General features: G+C 38.3%; 1 protein-coding gene across 3 annotated transcripts; it reads right to left on the reverse strand.

The window, feature by feature from the left end:
- Nucleotides 1–7,676: 7,676 nt before the first annotated feature.
- GPR85 (G protein-coupled receptor 85) lies at nucleotides 7,677–11,832 on the reverse strand. Of its 3 annotated transcripts, XR_006889816.1 has the most exons (4): nucleotides 11,699–11,832; nucleotides 11,418–11,559; nucleotides 10,206–10,295; nucleotides 8,982–9,094 (listed from the first exon to the last, which is right to left on the reverse strand). XR_006889816.1 is itself a non-coding variant. In XM_046670072.1 (3 exons), the coding sequence occupies exon 3, from the start codon at nucleotides 10,123–10,125 to the stop codon at nucleotides 9,013–9,015; it is 1,113 nt and encodes a 370-aa protein (XP_046526028.1). In that variant the 5' UTR covers nucleotides 10,126–10,295; nucleotides 11,418–11,559; nucleotides 11,699–11,832; the 3' UTR covers nucleotides 7,677–9,012. The 3 variants fall into 3 exon arrangements, 2 of the variants coding, with proteins under 2 accessions (XP_046526028.1, XP_046526030.1); XM_046670072.1 differs by having other exon boundaries at nucleotides 7,677–10,295; XM_046670074.1 differs by having other exon boundaries at nucleotides 7,677–10,295; nucleotides 11,418–11,535; nucleotides 11,699–11,767.
- Between the last annotated feature and the right edge of the window lie 4,783 nt (nucleotides 11,833–16,615).

Below are 16,615 nucleotides of genomic sequence, written 5' to 3' on the forward strand. Positions count from 1 at the left end.
AATATAAGTATAGTTCTAGCTGGTTGAAAATAGAATAGTTCTTGGTTGAATATTTATGAGAATCTGTTTTATCATGTACATACAATTTAAGCTGGTTTTTATATTATAACAGAGAGCAAATATTCTTCAGCAAAACTCAAAACAGTAGAAAAAGTCTTTCTCTTTCTCTTTTCTTCCGGAAAATGACAGTTTTTCATGCCCATGATGGAAATATAAAGCACTAGAGCTGTGGAACTGCAGAAAATGCTCAAGACCTTCCAGGCATAACAAATAATAGCACCACAGAGAGGAACACAGGTTCTTTCTGCATCAGGGAGCTGAGTGACATTATATCTAAAAGCATTGATGCAATAATTGTGCAGAATTCCCAATGCACAGTGGGTGTATCAGAACCATGTAAAAATGGGAACATTTGTTTCATTGAATTATGAATTCTAGGATGCATGACTATTTTTCCATGCTACCTACCAAATTCTTTATTAGTAGCTAAAAAGTTACTACCATGATAAGAATAATATCTTTTCTAGTTCATTCTCTTAAAACTCAACAAGCCACTGGACTCAAAATATATAAAAAAGGGTGTTTTATGATAACTAAATAGTTTTTGTTGTAAATCAGAAATTATAAATTAAAAATTGCACCATTAATTATAGCCATTTAAATCTAAGCCCTGGGTGTGATTAAAAATAGAGGAAAACGCTTTTGTATCTGGTTGAATTTAAAAGCCAATGTCTTCATGCATGTAAGGCATAGCAAAAACACTATAAAAAGAAAACTAGATTTGTGTTCGTTTTACAAGTCTTTAAGGCTAAAACCTCAGCCAAGACCAGATTCAACTGAAAGATTTATTAAGCACACAGTACAACTCCTTGTACACAGTAGGTGCTTATTAAGTATCTGTTCAAAGATAGATCATTCTGTAACTGCAAACTGTGAAGGTACTAAAATACCTTCCTAAATTTTATGTTTCATGTATCTGAAACAGGAACTTGAAACAAATTTGACACTCTCTAAAATAAATCCATGAATTATTTATAATTGAGAATAAAACATAAAAAGGAATAACAGGGCACAAATATCCATAATTTGGTCATTTGAAATGGAAGCAGAACATCAAGTCTGTCTGATTAAAATTAAAAGTGCTATTATGAAGTTAGCATATGAGTAAAGCAGGAGCCCAGTGAAAGAACATTTTAACATGCGAAGATATTCTTTAGCATTGATATCAACAAGCTGGGATCAGCTTGGGCCTACAACTGCTTAGGCAGGAACCTACTTAGTTGAAATATTGTACACAGCAAGTGGCTCTCAGTGGATCAATGTCAGCTGTGGGAAGCTACGTATGTCAGAAATAACCACGTCATTATTGTCCTGGGGACATTGCTGACCCAGATGGGCAAACCATAGATTTTTCCAAGCTGGAGGAATTTTAGATCAACCCCTTTATTACTCAGTTGAGGGAACTAAGAGGTCAAGCGAATTGACCATGGCCTGTAGCTGGTCAGCAGCTCAGTGTACCACAGGATAATTAAATAGAAACTATGCTTACTGAGACCACAAATATCCCCAAACTGGAGTGGGGGGGGGGGGCAGGTGGCAGCGACTGTCACTTTAGAAGATGGAATCACCTTGGTATAATTACTGGTAAAGTAAGAGGTCAAATAAAAAGAACGAAGCTGAATTGGAATGAATGAAGGGGGATTCAAACGGGCAAAACAACAGCTTTAAAAAATGCAGTGAAGGATGGCCAGGTGTGTGAACAAGAGACTGTGAATGAGTCAATAGTTATAAAAGTGTGAGGACCATGCGGTTGCATGAATACCAAGCAAACAGGACTCATAATGTAATTCTGCCGTGATATTCTCCATTAATCATCCCTTTCCTATGTATAGTTATGAAGGCTGGTTACAGAAGGCTCTGGAGAGATTTCAGAGATTTCAGGGAAATAAGTGTAAGTAGCTGGGACTTGGCTGGGAATGATGATCTTGAACGGTGGACTTGAAAAGCAGATTTGACAACACACTCCATGAAAGAATTTTACCCAGCCTATGACAATCATCCATTTAAAATCTCCACTTTACATACAATGTCACAAAACTGATTTAGGACTGAAGACTATGAGCCAGATCAAGGTAAAACTCTCCACGGAGTATGAGTGGTGTAGCCTACTTGTAAAATTTGAGGGATCTAATCTGAGCAATGTCCCTCTAAAACGTCATTTGAAAGATCAGATGGATTCTCCTGCTTCTGTGGTAAGAGGATCCTACGTGAAAGTGGGGAGGGGTATTAGGCCATGACTATGATTCTTGGCTTCCCTGAGATTCTCCAAGGGAAAAGAGGAGATCAGCAAGAGGGAGCTGAAGTCTGAAGGCTGGAGCTCTGTTTCTGCTCAGTCATTTCAGCTCCCATGAGTCTCTAACCTTCTTCGATTATTTTTTTTTTAAATCAACAACAACAGCAGCAGCAACAACAACAGGCAACATTTATTAAAAGTTCACTCTGGGCTGGGTACTGCAGTGAGCGCTTTACATCCATGTTTTGCCTATTACTAACTTGTGCAAGTTACTTAACTTCTCTGTGCTTCAGTTTCTTCATTTGCAAAGAATGGATAGCAATGCCATCTACTTATTGTGGTAATCAGAGTTAAATATGAAGAATATTTAGAACAGTCTTTGGCAGGAAGTAAGTACTTAATAACAGTTGTTATTATTATCTCACTTAATCTTCAAAGCCAAGCGTTGAAAGTAGTGCTTGCTACTACCTATTCCCTCATTTACAGATAAGCAAATTCAGATGCAAAGAGTTTAACTAACTTATTCAAGATCATCAGGCCAGCAAGGAACAGAAGGACTTCAACTTCCAAGTGTTGTGCCTTTTAACCTCTATGCCATGCTGACCCTCCCCTTACAGGGACCTCAGTGCCAGCCATCGCATTAAACTTCTCTGATTAGTGGATCTCTGGGTTGAACACATCATGAGCTTTCAGATCTCTTTGCCATTTGCTCATTTCTTTATTTCCTCTGTCCGAAACGGCTTTCCTAACTTTGTCAAGAAGATAAAATTAAAGTGATCCTTCGAGACTGAGTTCAGTTGTCACTTTTTCTCTCTCACCTTCCTTCTCCCATCTTCACAGAGTTAATTGCCTATCTGTGTTTCTTTAACACTTCTCTCACATACCTCCCCTACAGCACTTATCACATTGTCTCATAATTTGTTTGTGTCTCTGCTGCTATAGATGGTGAACTATGAGGGAGCCAGTAAAAAGGAAAATTTAGTTAAGATGCCAGACTCTCTTCTAAGGGCTTCACAAGGATGCACTCATTGAATCCTCTCAATAACCCCAGGACGTACGTCCTAGTATCCCCTTTTTATTGATGAGGCATAAAAAGGTTAAGTAACTTGCCCAAGATCATACATACAGTAGGCATACAATAAATGATTGTTGAATTGAATTATGTTTAAGCAAAAATGCTTACTAGAAATGATCCAAAATTTCCTTTTTCACTGGAGAATATGAACTCTCAATTCAACATTTTTTTGATGGAGGAGAAAAGAACAAATTCCTCTTTCATCTAGTCAGATTTTTGCTTTCTTAAAGCTATAAAAAAAACCCCAAATTAATTTTACCTAGTTTAAGCTTGATTATCAATCCAGCTTTAAAGTTTTTAATATTGTAATAACTTTTTCCCATGATATAATAAGTGACTTACTTCTTGATCCCACGACCTTGAATATCCATACAAGTTAAATGTTATTTTATTGTCTATTCAAAGCCTCATAAACCAAGATATGCATTACAGTGTCAATTTAAAAATTTGTGTCAAGAATCTGTTATTTTCCAAACACAGAGATAAAAAAGGAACTGTTTTCTGCCTCCAAGCTGAGCTTGAAAACCTATGTCTTCCGGAGGATGATGTTGTCTCACGGCACCAGAAGGAGCTGGGGTCTGGCTGCAACGGCCAAGTGTGTGCAATTCTAAACCTCAAACCACCTGTGGCTCCTTTGAGTCCTCTTCCTACAATCACTCAGAGGGGAACAGTCTCTTTGCCTTTCTCCAGGGGCCTTTCAGGGCTCCAGCCCTCGTATTAACTCCCTGGTCTAGTGGGAGGAAAACTGGCTTTAAAAGCCTTTTAATCCAAAGGGTTTGAGCAGCTAATGGACATCATCCCTTTGGCAAAAGGAGATGATAAAGAAGCTACTTCTGCATTTTAAAAACCAGGTCTTATTTATATAATCCTTTTATAAAGTTAAAACCTCTTGGTTTTAATATATTTTTTAGAGCCTGTTACATTGGAGTACAACGCAAAAAGAGTTAGCCAAAAAAATCTTTGCTTCGTTGCTCCAGTTCTCAATATCGCTTTAACTTATTTGACTGTTTTGACTGATGGCAAAAAATAAGCTAGTCATTTACAAATGACATCTCTGTTTCAACACTCCATAGACTAATTATGAACTTGTGCCTCAAAATTGAGCAATTCTATCATTTTTAAATGGTGTCAAAAAAGTTTCTGAGGGAATTGGGAAAGTCACAGAACACTAGCAAGCCCAGAGTTGAGAACAACAATAAAAAGTGTCAGCAATAAACAATTATCTTAGTAGACCCTGCAGTTTCCATTCAAAACATTTATAAGAGAATATTAACAAACATGAAAGTGATGTATTTTTGCATAGAAAACAAACTCACAAGTTTTTGGAATCATAAATAGCCCACAATTCTCGTAACCATCTACCTTAATGTGTTTAGCCAGTATTTGAAACATTACGATTTATCATCTTATCTTCCTTCTTTTCTTTTTCATACGGAATTAATATAAGCTGGGATTTTTTTTTGTTTTAATAACAATGCAGTCTATGCCACACGTGGAATAAAATAAAGAATGAAACAAAGCAAATTCATATAATGGTGAATACACAGTGAAGAGTTTTGGTTTTGTTTGCAAGTGTACTACAGTAATCTCAATTGCAACACAACTCAGTTCCACACAGTTTAACTGAAAAGAAGTTTGTCTCTCTATAATTATAAATACATTTCACTGTATTTGCAATAGAAATAAATTTTGAAGGCCAAACTTTTCAACTGATAGGGGGTTAGGGAGTTTTGTTGTATCTTCAATAAGGGGCAATAAAAAAATGGAAGGAGTGGCATGCTTTAATAATAAAAGATATGTACCGTTTCACAGTTTGCTCCCGTCTTTGCTTGAGCACCATGGGAGGCTCCCTGGGAGTCTGCATCTTAGTGCCTTCCTTACCCAAGCATCCTCACACTAACTTGCAGGAAGTTATGAGTATGGAAGAAAAGACACCTCCATGCCTCTTGAAGGAACTGAAATCTCTCTTATGTGGAAATGGACATTCAGGACATTCAGCAAAACTGACCTGTTATTTTGTATATAGCGTTAACAACATGGGAACTCAGTGTTCCAAAACACAACATGATGATTCATCTAAATGAAGTATGAGCAGAATGGGGGTTCCCTCTGAATTGAGGGAGTATGCCATATAAAAGATCCCAAGGATTACTGGGAAAAGGTAGCAGATAAGGCACTGAAGGGAAAATGGAGAACAGTCCCATTTATGGCCATTAATACCACGTCCATCTTAGAAATGTTTACTATCATAACACTCATAACTCATTGCTACTATGTATTTAATTGTTTATCTTTCCCACTAGACTAAGAAATCTGTATGACTGTTCTGCTTGTTTTCCACTGTGCTCCCAGCACCAAGCCCAGTGCCCAACAGACATTCGTTGAGTGAGTGAATAAATGAATAAGCAATTCAGGTAGCGTTCATGGAAGCAGAGGCAAATGGCTACATGGCCATATCCATGTGTTATCAATACAAATCAGTTAACCTCTATGAAAAATACTGGTGTTAAAATCCAGCCAGCTAACAACATTCGAAAAAGACAACTCAGTCAATAGATTGTCCTACAAATAATTTTTAATCTTATCACTATGGTTCATTTAAATGAGGCGTCTGTGGGAAACTGGGCAAGTTACTCACCTCTTTCTGCCTCTGTTAATATCTGCATAGCATTCCACAGTCACAGACTGAAAGCCTGACTCCAGTCAGGCATCTCACAAATGAATATACTATGCACCAAAGGAACCAGATGAGATAGTACAGACACATCTATGCAAACACATCACCACTATTAAGGAAAACGATTTAAAGACTGCTCAGCTCAGATGTAATTAGTCCAAGAGGGACACATTATTATTGATAATGGGTCTTTCTTACAGGGAAGTTGAACTCCCCACTGCGAATGTATTTTTATGGGTTGAAGATTAGTAACATTTTCAAGTTAAATTAGTTACCAACTGTTTTTAAATATTGAATATTGGAATGGGTGCCAAAAGAGAGAATGTGATTTGGTCATTAAGACACTGAAGCAGACTTTTATTTTATATGATTGCTACCATAACTCATTGACTTACAAATGGCGTTGATTAACTGGGGATGTATCTCACTCACTGCTTGCCCCTTGACCTGAAATGCCAAGTTAGTCAAGAGTAGGCTTACACGAAAGTCACTACAGTTCAGTATTATTCACTGACCATTGGAGCTGATCACTTCCCCAGGCTGTTGGAATCTGTTATTCCAAGTAGCTAGGTGGAGTCAGGCAATCTCACTTGGCTGCTGCTCTTGACCCCTCAATCCCCTACTCTTAATTCATGCCCTGGTGTTCTTCTCTATGTAATGGAGGCTAGTGTTGATAAAATCTGGCCTCTCTGGCCTCAAGATTGTTGCTGAATTTCCTACTGATTGCTGGTGATATTTGAACCTCTAAGCAAAATTCTCTATAAATATAATCATCATAATTATGTCTCTACTGTAAATTTTTTTGAGTTGGAAACATAATGTTATCAGAGTATCTTTCAATAACATTTCCTTTATTGTATTTCGGATAATTATTTTAGTGCCAACAAAGGGCCTTTATTGCTAGATTCAACTCACTGTTGTACATTAAACTTTGTCTCAGATCCAATCAACTTTGGTATAAAGTAAAAATGAGGTCAAACAGTGCTCACTAAGTCACGGCTTGAGTTGTCCTTATAAGAGCAAAATGGAATAGTTGCATATATCATTGAGACATTTCAGTGATTTATTTTTCCTTATTTATATTTATATTCTCTTTACAGAAGTACTGTAGTAATAAAGAATTCTGTTCCATTAGATTCCTAATCTTACTTTTCAAGTACAAAAATAAAATAAGTAAAACCCAAACAAACAAAAACAATGGAAAACAAGCAAAAACAATAACAACTTTCTGGCTTTGTCATGTTATTGTAAACTGTTCTTCTTGCAAGTTATATATTTAGAACCCCAAGTTTCTACTGTGCCCCAAATTTAAATGTGCTATTTATAACAAAATTCTGAAACAACCAACTAAACAGGTATACTTCTCTAAATATTACTGGCTTGTAAGAATAAATAGAGGGATAATTATGATAAGCTACCAAATAATGCTCTTGTGGATATTATTATTTGTCAGTTTATCAGCTTTATGCTCCCTACCATTCATGCATTTCCAGTTCCAGAATATAGAAGCTACAAAAATCAAAAAACAAAACCATAATAAAGCTAGTTTTCCTAGTTTGTGCTTGCCTCCCAGGTCAAAAAAAATTAAGTGCCAAAAATGTAAAATTTATTCCAAAAAAAAGTAACAGGCTACACGGGTAAATTTTGGCAAATGCAACTTTATATTGAAATTCACACATCTGTATCTTAAAGAATGAGACTCACAGACTCTAATGTATTTCTAAAATACCAGAAATAATATTATAAGCTTTCACAAGTTAAAACTGAAATAATTTAAACGACCAATACACTAAATGTGCAGAAAGTATAAACAAAGACTGTGCCTTCGGTAGAATAAATGCTTCACAAATTGTGCAGGATGTCATACTAAGGCTGTGGTCTCCCCTTGACAGCTGATTTAAAATATAAACATACATCAACTGCCTGCTTCTTAGAACCCACTAGAATGGGTAGCACACCTCAGAAGAAAAGCTCATCCCAGTGATGTGCACCTTAATTTTCAAACCATGTGAGGAAAAAGGAAAAAGTTTTAAATGATCGTCCATGCACTTCCAGATGTATGCCCATGACCAGTTACCGATTCCATTTCCCTTGACTACATTCTCCAATTCTAAATAAGATGAAAGATACTAGATAACCCTTAAGGCAACATGTGTTTATTCTGCATTATTAGAACTGCTCGATTGTGACCAGTTGTACCATTAATGTTGCCTCCCAGACCAATATCTAGCATTCATAAAATATAAATGAATCGGAAAAACTTTATACCAAATCAACAAAAATCACATAATACAGCTCAATGCTAGCAATTTCACTAGTAGGTAAGGAAAGTGGTATTTAGAAATAGTAATGTATTAATAAAAAAAGAAAAGTAAACTCTAATTGGAACCAATATACTGCTTTGGAATGCTCCCAAAACCTTACAAGGCGATTTTTTAAAAGTGTGATAATCCAATAATTCATGGCACGTCTTTAGTGGATTACAGTACTTTAAGTTCCCAAATATTTCAGTCTTTGCAAAACAATAATTGTATGAAATGTTTTAAAGTCTTCAAACTTCTAAAATTAGTTTTTATCAACACATTTACCTCATGTCAACTTAATTTATTAAGATGTCCAATGCTAATTGTTTTTTGATGTTTTGTCGTAAGTAGTGATATACACAGCATTTAGCACTGATACTTAGCACCTGCTACTTTCATTATCTAGTTTTCAACCACATAAAGAAACTTAGGGCAGTGGTTCAGTCCTTTCTTAATTACAAACCTTCGCCGGCCATCAGCAGGATCACTCTGAGATTTAAAATAGGATTATAGGTGAACTATTGCAAAGACTGCAGAATGTTGCCCAAATCCTTATAACCTCTGATCCCATTCTTGATTTTCTTCTCAAGATATGGCTACAGGCCACAATCGCTTAGCAGAGAAGGTTAGTGTTTCACAAGGCTAAAGATTTACAGATGCTCCTTCATATAACACAGTAAGGTTCCCTTGGTAACCTGGATTTTCTGCAGTAAAGAAGGGTTGTGCTGAAACAGCGCCTCAGCTCCCTGTTGGAGAAAATGCAGACAAAAGGATTGATTCCTGCTTGGGCAAAACTCATCCAGACAGCAGCTGTTAGAAATCCCCCTGGTACTACAGGCCCTCTTGCAAAAACTCTCCAATAACAGGCCACCAGATAGGGGCCCCACAAGGTTAGGAAGAGGAAAGTCATGATATAGAACATTCTGCTGATTCTTTTCTCCATTTTGAACTCATCTAAGACCAATAGCCTTCTTCTGCCCGTGGTGTTTGCATTTTGCCTGATGCCCAGCAAAGTGGGTGGTGTGGGACCCCTTCCAAATCCTGCTAGCCAATTGGCAGCTGCCTGGCCACTGGCTCCGGGGCCATGAAAAGTCCAGTTCTGGCTGACTGCTGCTACAAACTGGACTGGCTTCATTTTCCTTCGGTCGTGGACAAAAAATATCAGCTTGAGGTAGACAAGCTGTGTGGCTAGGAGGATGAGAGCAAGGAGCAGCATAAATCCTAGGGAATCATTAGCCCTGAAGGAGCGGTGTTGGAAGGTGCATTGATCTTCCTCCCTAATGAAGGAGTAAGTGCCCACATCTAAAACTGGGGGGAAGGCCATGGCCACAGACAGAGTCCACACCATGCAGATCACAGCCAGACACGTCCAAAAGGTCAGCCTCTTTGTATAGAAGCGGTGATGGGCGATAGCTAAGTATCTGGTGACACTGATGCAGAAGAGCATGAAAGCAGTGTGGAAACAGGACAAAACCCCCAGAAAGGCAATCACTTTGCAAGTCAGAGTCCCATAAGTCCAGGTAGAGCCATTTTTGACAGAGTTGAATACAAATGGGAAACAAATTGCAGATCTGAGGATATCTGAACAGCAAAGATCCAACAGGAAGTAGTAAGGTGCTCTATGCAAAGTCTTATCTTTCACTAGCAAAATGGAGATCAGAAGGTTGCCCACAACGCTGACTCCTATTATGAAACCCAAGGAAGTCAGTTTCAGAAAGGCTGTCAGAGGAGAAAGATTTTGCAAAATGTTGTCGGCTGCATGGCTATAGTTCGCCATAGATGGATGGAGGATAAAGATACAGCCTCAGTCAAGTCTCATGATCTAGATATAAGAACAAGGAAAAGATAGATCCATACATTTTACTGGAAATGTAATCCACAAAGAGAACTGATCCGATCTGCAGTCATGCTTCCTCGTTTCTTCCAGTTGATTTGCCATCGGAATATCTGAAAAAAAAAAGAGCTATCAGTTCTTAAGTTAACAAGTAATGATGTCAGGCAGTGCTAACATAAAGTTGTTCGTTTTTGGGTAAGCAAATAAAGTTTTAATTTCGAATAACAATATTTGCTTTAGTATTTTTGCTTGAGATTTCAGAGAATTGGCCTTTTTAATTTTCTGAGCTGGACAAATTTTAAAATGTCCTTATTTTGGAGAACATACGTTTGGACCGAAGGAATAAAATGTTCCACAATCGTAAAATATGCCAATCCAGGAATTAATCACTAGTGTTGCAATGGGATCTACAAGATTGCTAATAGGAAAGAGACAGAAGACTATGTACATTTATTTGAGGTCTGTTAGTATCTGTCAGTGTTTTACAGCCAGCTTCTCTTCTGCTGATGTGGATCCAAAGAACCCTTGCAAAATATATGTCTTTTAACTCAAGTGCCAGTATTCATGCTGCATATTGTAAGAAGAGTATTTGTTGATTCATCTTAAAGCATAATTTCAACATTAGACCTTGAAATTAATAGGACTTCTCCCAGGATTTGATGTGATTTAATCTTTTGTCTTTCCCTCCCCATCCCACCCCCCATTTTTGGCAAATCTTTTCTTTTTTAAGTCCATATGATTATTAAAAATGATTAATGTAAATATTGGCCAAGGAAACACACCCAAAGGAATAATGCACTTGCATTTGTAAACCCTGGCTGCCTGGATTCCAATGAATTCAACATGAACCTTTATTTCTTGGGCAATTAAGTCTTCCCCATTTGCACGGACAATCTTTGTTGCAAATTGCAAGTGGCTTCATTTTAAAACGAAATGCACATCATCTCCTAGGTGCCTGGGAGCCACACCAGGGAAATCAGCTTCCTCTCTTATTCCCACGAAGCGTGCTTCCTTGGCCACTTCTCACTTGCCCGGAATATGCTGATGGAAGCCCAGGCAAAACTGCGTTCGATGATTTTAATTTCCTCACCGGTACATCCCCGGGTAAATACCGATCGCATCATGCAACATTACGAAACCTGAAATCCGCCACCCCTGGATTTATAATGGGGGGTGGAGGAGGGGGAGGGGGGAAGAGAGAGAGAGAGAGAGAGAGAGAGACATGCATTACATACGCGAAGATGGGGAGAGAGATTGCTTCTGTGCTGCAAGGGAACTGTTCCCGGTGATTCGCAGTCTGATATTCCTCAGTCTTGCAACGCTTTCCAGAAATGAAGCTCTCAATAAGCCCTACTGAAGATGCATTGTCTGAATGTACTTCCATTATGCAGTTTATTGTAAAAAAAAACAAAAAAACAAAAAACCTCAGGGAGGGTTCTTTCCCGGTGAACCTGCAGTTTCATCGACACTGTGCGCCCCCCTCCCCCCAAACTTAACGGAGAGTATATCCTCCTACCTGTTGGTGTTGGATATCCCGACAGACTATAGCTTCTTCTTTCTTTAAATTGCTGATTTTTTTTTTTTTTTTTTGCCTTAGTGCCTTGACTGAGCATCCAGGCAGGGCTCGGCGGCGCCTGCGCGCTGGAGCCTCCTTGAGCTCCAGCCGCGTCCTCCCCTGTCGCAGCGGCACCGTCTCCCCCAGTAACGCAGGGGCCGTGGCGGCGGCGGCGGCGGCGGCGGTGGCGAGGGCGGCGGCAGGGGCAGCTTCAGGCTCTGTGGAGCCAACAGGCGCCTCGACCCGTTTCCAGAGTTGGCTGGGTTAATTGAATGTCCTGTCTTGTTGAACTGGCAAAATTAGGCTTTTTTCCCCTTGTGGCTCCTTCTGAACTTTTCCCTCCCGGCATTTGAAGTGGGGGCTTGGAAAGGCTGGATCAGGACCTCAGGCCCACCCTCTTCCCTTAGGGCAGCGCCCGGAGAAGCCCGGGTGCCGAGGGCGCCCGCCCCTTCCTCAGCTTCCCGGAACCCTCGCCTTCCCCGAACATTTTCTTCCTTTCTCTTTTAGGGTGGTCCGAAGCATTGGAAGCTTCTTTTAGATTTCTTCTTTAATGATTTCCCCAGCTGACCTTTGACTTGCAGGCTAGCTGGGAAATAATAATAATAAGGAAAAAGAAAAAAGAAAGAAAAGAAATTAAATATAAAAGAAAAGCTTAGTCAAAAATTTTGCCAATGGGGAAGAAGGGAAAGCAGGTTAGGGCAGCCTTGTCCTTTGTTAGTCATCTTCTATTCTCGAATGCACGGAAATATGTGTTAAGTAGGGAGAAGCTAAGTTCAGGGGACAACTGCAAAATGCTTTACATCCATTCTACCTTAACGAATAGACTATAGAATCAGGCTTACAAAAATGTTAAATGACTACTCTTTGCATGCCACCCCACCGAGCAAGTGCCTTTTTTTTTCCTTCTTTTAAGCCGCTGACCAATAAATTGGTAATGTCAAAGCAGTTGTGAGTGTGTTTCCTTCCTGCCCCCCTTTGTTATTACGGAAGAAAAACAGTAGGAATATAACGAATTTGTAAAACTTACACCCGTCCAAAAGGTCCGAAGATACCACAAGACACCACATAGCCTGACACCTGAGTGCTTAGGGATGCCTCTGGAATCATGCATTTCCTTGTTTTACCATTTCCGAAGAGTTTTGTTTGTGGGGGTGGGATGAGATTTTAAACAACTCTCCTCTCTCCACCTCCAAAAAACGAGCAGACGTGCTTTCATTAATTCCCAACGTAAAACGTCTGCTTCTCTTCCTGCATGCTTATTGCTTTATAATAATCTGTTAATGAAACAGAAAAAATAAAGATCTTCTCTACAGTAATAATTTGATCTCCAGACAGCAGTAAAATACCTCATTGCTGGGTGGTGAGATTGTGACATTAGGGGGAACTCAAGCCAATCAGCATACAGATAATATGGGTTAATTTACATATTGTATTTCTATTGGACATACGGAGGTAAAGCTTCTCTGTTTAAGCTTAAAAATGAATACTTCACTGTCATGATGTCACAGTCATTACACAAAGCCCTATGTTGGTAATACTGAAGTGATGTTACATTTCCCTGATTTGTTTTTGGATATCCCAAACCCATTAAAAAGTAGATAATGATTTGTTTAAAAAAGGTACCTAACTTTGGCATACCCTTAACCTAGAAAAATCAATCCTACAGCGGTACTGGAAGTAACTCGAGGGCATTTCCATTCAAGTGAAACATTCCACTTTTTTGCAAAACAAATAAATTCGGAAGAGCTCAAAACTATATGCTGGTTTGCAACTTGTAAGTGAAATGTCAGACTCGTTTTTTGTGGAACTACAAATCAATTCAATTTGTTCTTTTATACTTCCCAATTAGTGGCTCAATGTACTTTGCAAAGAGTTATTATTTCCTGAATGTTTACAGTTAAAAAATCTATAGAATAAGGGACTTAAGTTTGTTGAAGATTCATGATTGGCAAGATTTTAGGTTGTATGGAAAAGCTATTTAAAAGTAAATTAAAAGGGTGACTGCACTGCCAGGCCATGAGGCAATAATTTACTCTGCCAAAAAGTTTAGGGCCAAGATCCAAGGGTTTAACTGTCCTTAAAGATAGTTAAACCCTTGGATCTTGGGAAGCTGGTATTGATTCCTTAAAAATAAGAGAGGGGACGTGTGTATGCAATATTCTTTCATATCCACATCTCAGGGTGCTGTAGAGCTGTTATTTTCCTTTGCATCTGAGCGCAGTTATATCCACTAGCTCTTCAGTTTTTCCAGCTGTTAGATGAGAATGTCATTTTCTTGCCTCACAAGGGGGCTCAAGAAATTAATGAGATATTTTCCATTTAGTTCATTAACTCTACTGGAGAAAATGTTGAAGTCTGCTTCTTCCATCAACAGGAATTTTTAGAAATATATCTGATAGCTGACAAAAGCTTCATATCATCTACAACTTCTCAAATGTGAAGTTATGGCTTCAAATTTTTCAGGCAGCAACGTTATTTGATCTTAGCTAATTTCTTTTTGATTCCTTATATCGCCAAACCTAGAAAAACTGATTTTCAGGTTAATAAAGGGACAAAGCAAACAACAACAAAATACTATATACCCTGGATTTGAAGATTCTAAAGATCTGAAGGATTTAAAGTTTTCAAGCTCTTGGCATATTACATTTACTATATTGATCAGTGGCTTAGGAAGACTGAATTTGCTTAATTGGATTCTTGTAATAAATGTATACAATTTTATTTAAAACAGCAATTATCTTCTTTTCAAAATTAATCAGACATTTCAGATTTTTGCCAAGTGTTGCACAGCTCATGATGGGCAAATGCGGTATTTTGTTCCACTCATTGTTTATGTGAAAATGTGTCAAGAAGTAAACAATCCTTGGTAAATGCAGAGAATGATAGGCTAGGTTAACATGTTCTAAGGAAAAATTTTTAAATCATTCAAAGTGCTATCTCTGTTGCTTAAAGCTTGTCATTAAAACTTTGAAAACATGTATCTTTGATATTCTCAACTCTAGCCAAATCTAAAGCTGTATATGAAAAAGAGGCTTCTATACCTTTTCTGGAAGCTATCAGGTTAAGAAAGGCTCTCATCAGGAACTTTTGCATAGAAATATTTTCTAATAGGTTATTTTAAAAATTCACTAACCTAGAATAAGTGACCAACAAAAAGGGAGATTGTGCGTTTATATTTTGATAATGGGTTTCACTTTCTAGTCTATGGAAAAAAGTGACCTTTTCCACAGTGACATCTAAGTAACTGGAAGTTTCTAGGGCTTTGTACTCTATCTGCTTGAGGAACACAATGGTGAAAGAATACACTAGACCTAAAAAACTACCACAGGACTTTTAAAATTGTGCCTCGGGAGTTCGGAATAACCATAATTGTGAACACCTCAAGCAGTGAAATTCCTTCAGAATTTTAATGAGTTTTGAAAAGATTAAGAATCTGGCATGTTCCTTTCCAAAATGCTAAAAGGTTCATTTGTCAGATTTTTCTCTCTGCTCTCACAAAACAGGTTCCAAAGTGTTAATGTAATTCATTTTTAATTTTAAAGCTAGCATCTCTAAGACCTTCCTTCTCAATTTAAGATCCAAGCTTTTAAAAACTTAGCAATTTCCCTTCTCTGACCTTTATGTTGAGAATTTTCTTCTCTCTGAAAACTTTAAGACTTGTTCCTTTATTTAATTCATTTAGCAAACATTTGTTGAGATCCTATACTGTAGGAATCACTGTGCTAGATCTTGCAAGAAATGAAAATCAAGAGAGAGGACCAGTGTCAGGCAGCTGCATCAATGTAGGGAAAGTGTGACCTGACAGAAGTGGGAGCAGGGTGGAATGAATAGAAACAAAGGGATAGATCAGATTGTAAGGGGAGGTAGAAGCTATTTTTGTTATCAAGTGATTAGTTAAGGGAAGCGAAAGAGATTGAGGAGTAAGAATTGACTCTAAGGTTTGGTGCTTGGTTAACTGGGAGGTTGGCGCCACCATTAACCAGGAGTAACAAAAGTCAAGAAAGAGGTAGCTGGTTTGCTAAGAAGAGAATGAGTTAACTTTAGACATACTGAGTGTGAAATGCTGGTGGAACATTCCAATGGTGATGTCTTACATGCAGTTAGAAGTGAAGAGACCAAGGTCAGGAAGTACCTACAGGTGATGGAGGAGGTAGGGTAACTATTGGGTGCCATTGCCAGGGGAGAGATTGTTGACAGAGAAGAAGGGTGAGGTTAAATAAATAAGCAAGCATGCCCATTCTCCTCCCTCTGGACAAACTGAAAAGCTAAGAGAATGCTTGCATTTAAGAAACAAGAAGGAACATGGAAGGACCAGAGGTAGAACAAACTGAAAGGAAGGTGGAGCACCGGTGTCATAGATCCTGAGGCAGGTGAGAATGTCAAGGAGGGAGTCGTCAGTGTAACTTGGAGGTTTAAAAGGAAAAGGGGTGAGAAGATATCCTTGGATCTGGTGATAAGGAAACAATTAGCAAGCTTTGAGGGAGCAGTTCCAGAAGAGCGAGTCAGACTGCAGGCATTAACAAGTGAGGGACAGGAGTTTAAAGGCTTATAAGGCCAGGCTAAGAAACTATTTTGCTGTTTATGACAGCACTGTCTTAGTGATAAAGGTTTTAATGGATTCTTTTGAAGTTTTATGTACAAAGTGATAGCTACTTAAATAAATATAACATGCCTTCTTCTGGTAGTCTTTAAAACTCCTTTTCTGTTAACATTATTTCAGTGTGATCCTGTGAATGAAGAGAGCAAATGCAAGTTTCCCTACTAATGCCCCACAAAACTTAAGAGTTTTGATCAAAAGTCCTTGGTTTATTAAAATGTTCTAAGTTGTCTCCTTCCCCTTTGCTTTTTTTTTTTAGATGAAGTTAAACCATGAAAAAG

Source organism: Equus quagga, chromosome 8 (assembly GCF_021613505.1).
Source record: "Equus quagga isolate Etosha38 chromosome 8, UCLA_HA_Equagga_1.0, whole genome shotgun sequence".
Lineage (NCBI taxonomy): Eukaryota > Metazoa > Chordata > Mammalia > Perissodactyla > Equidae > Equus > Equus quagga.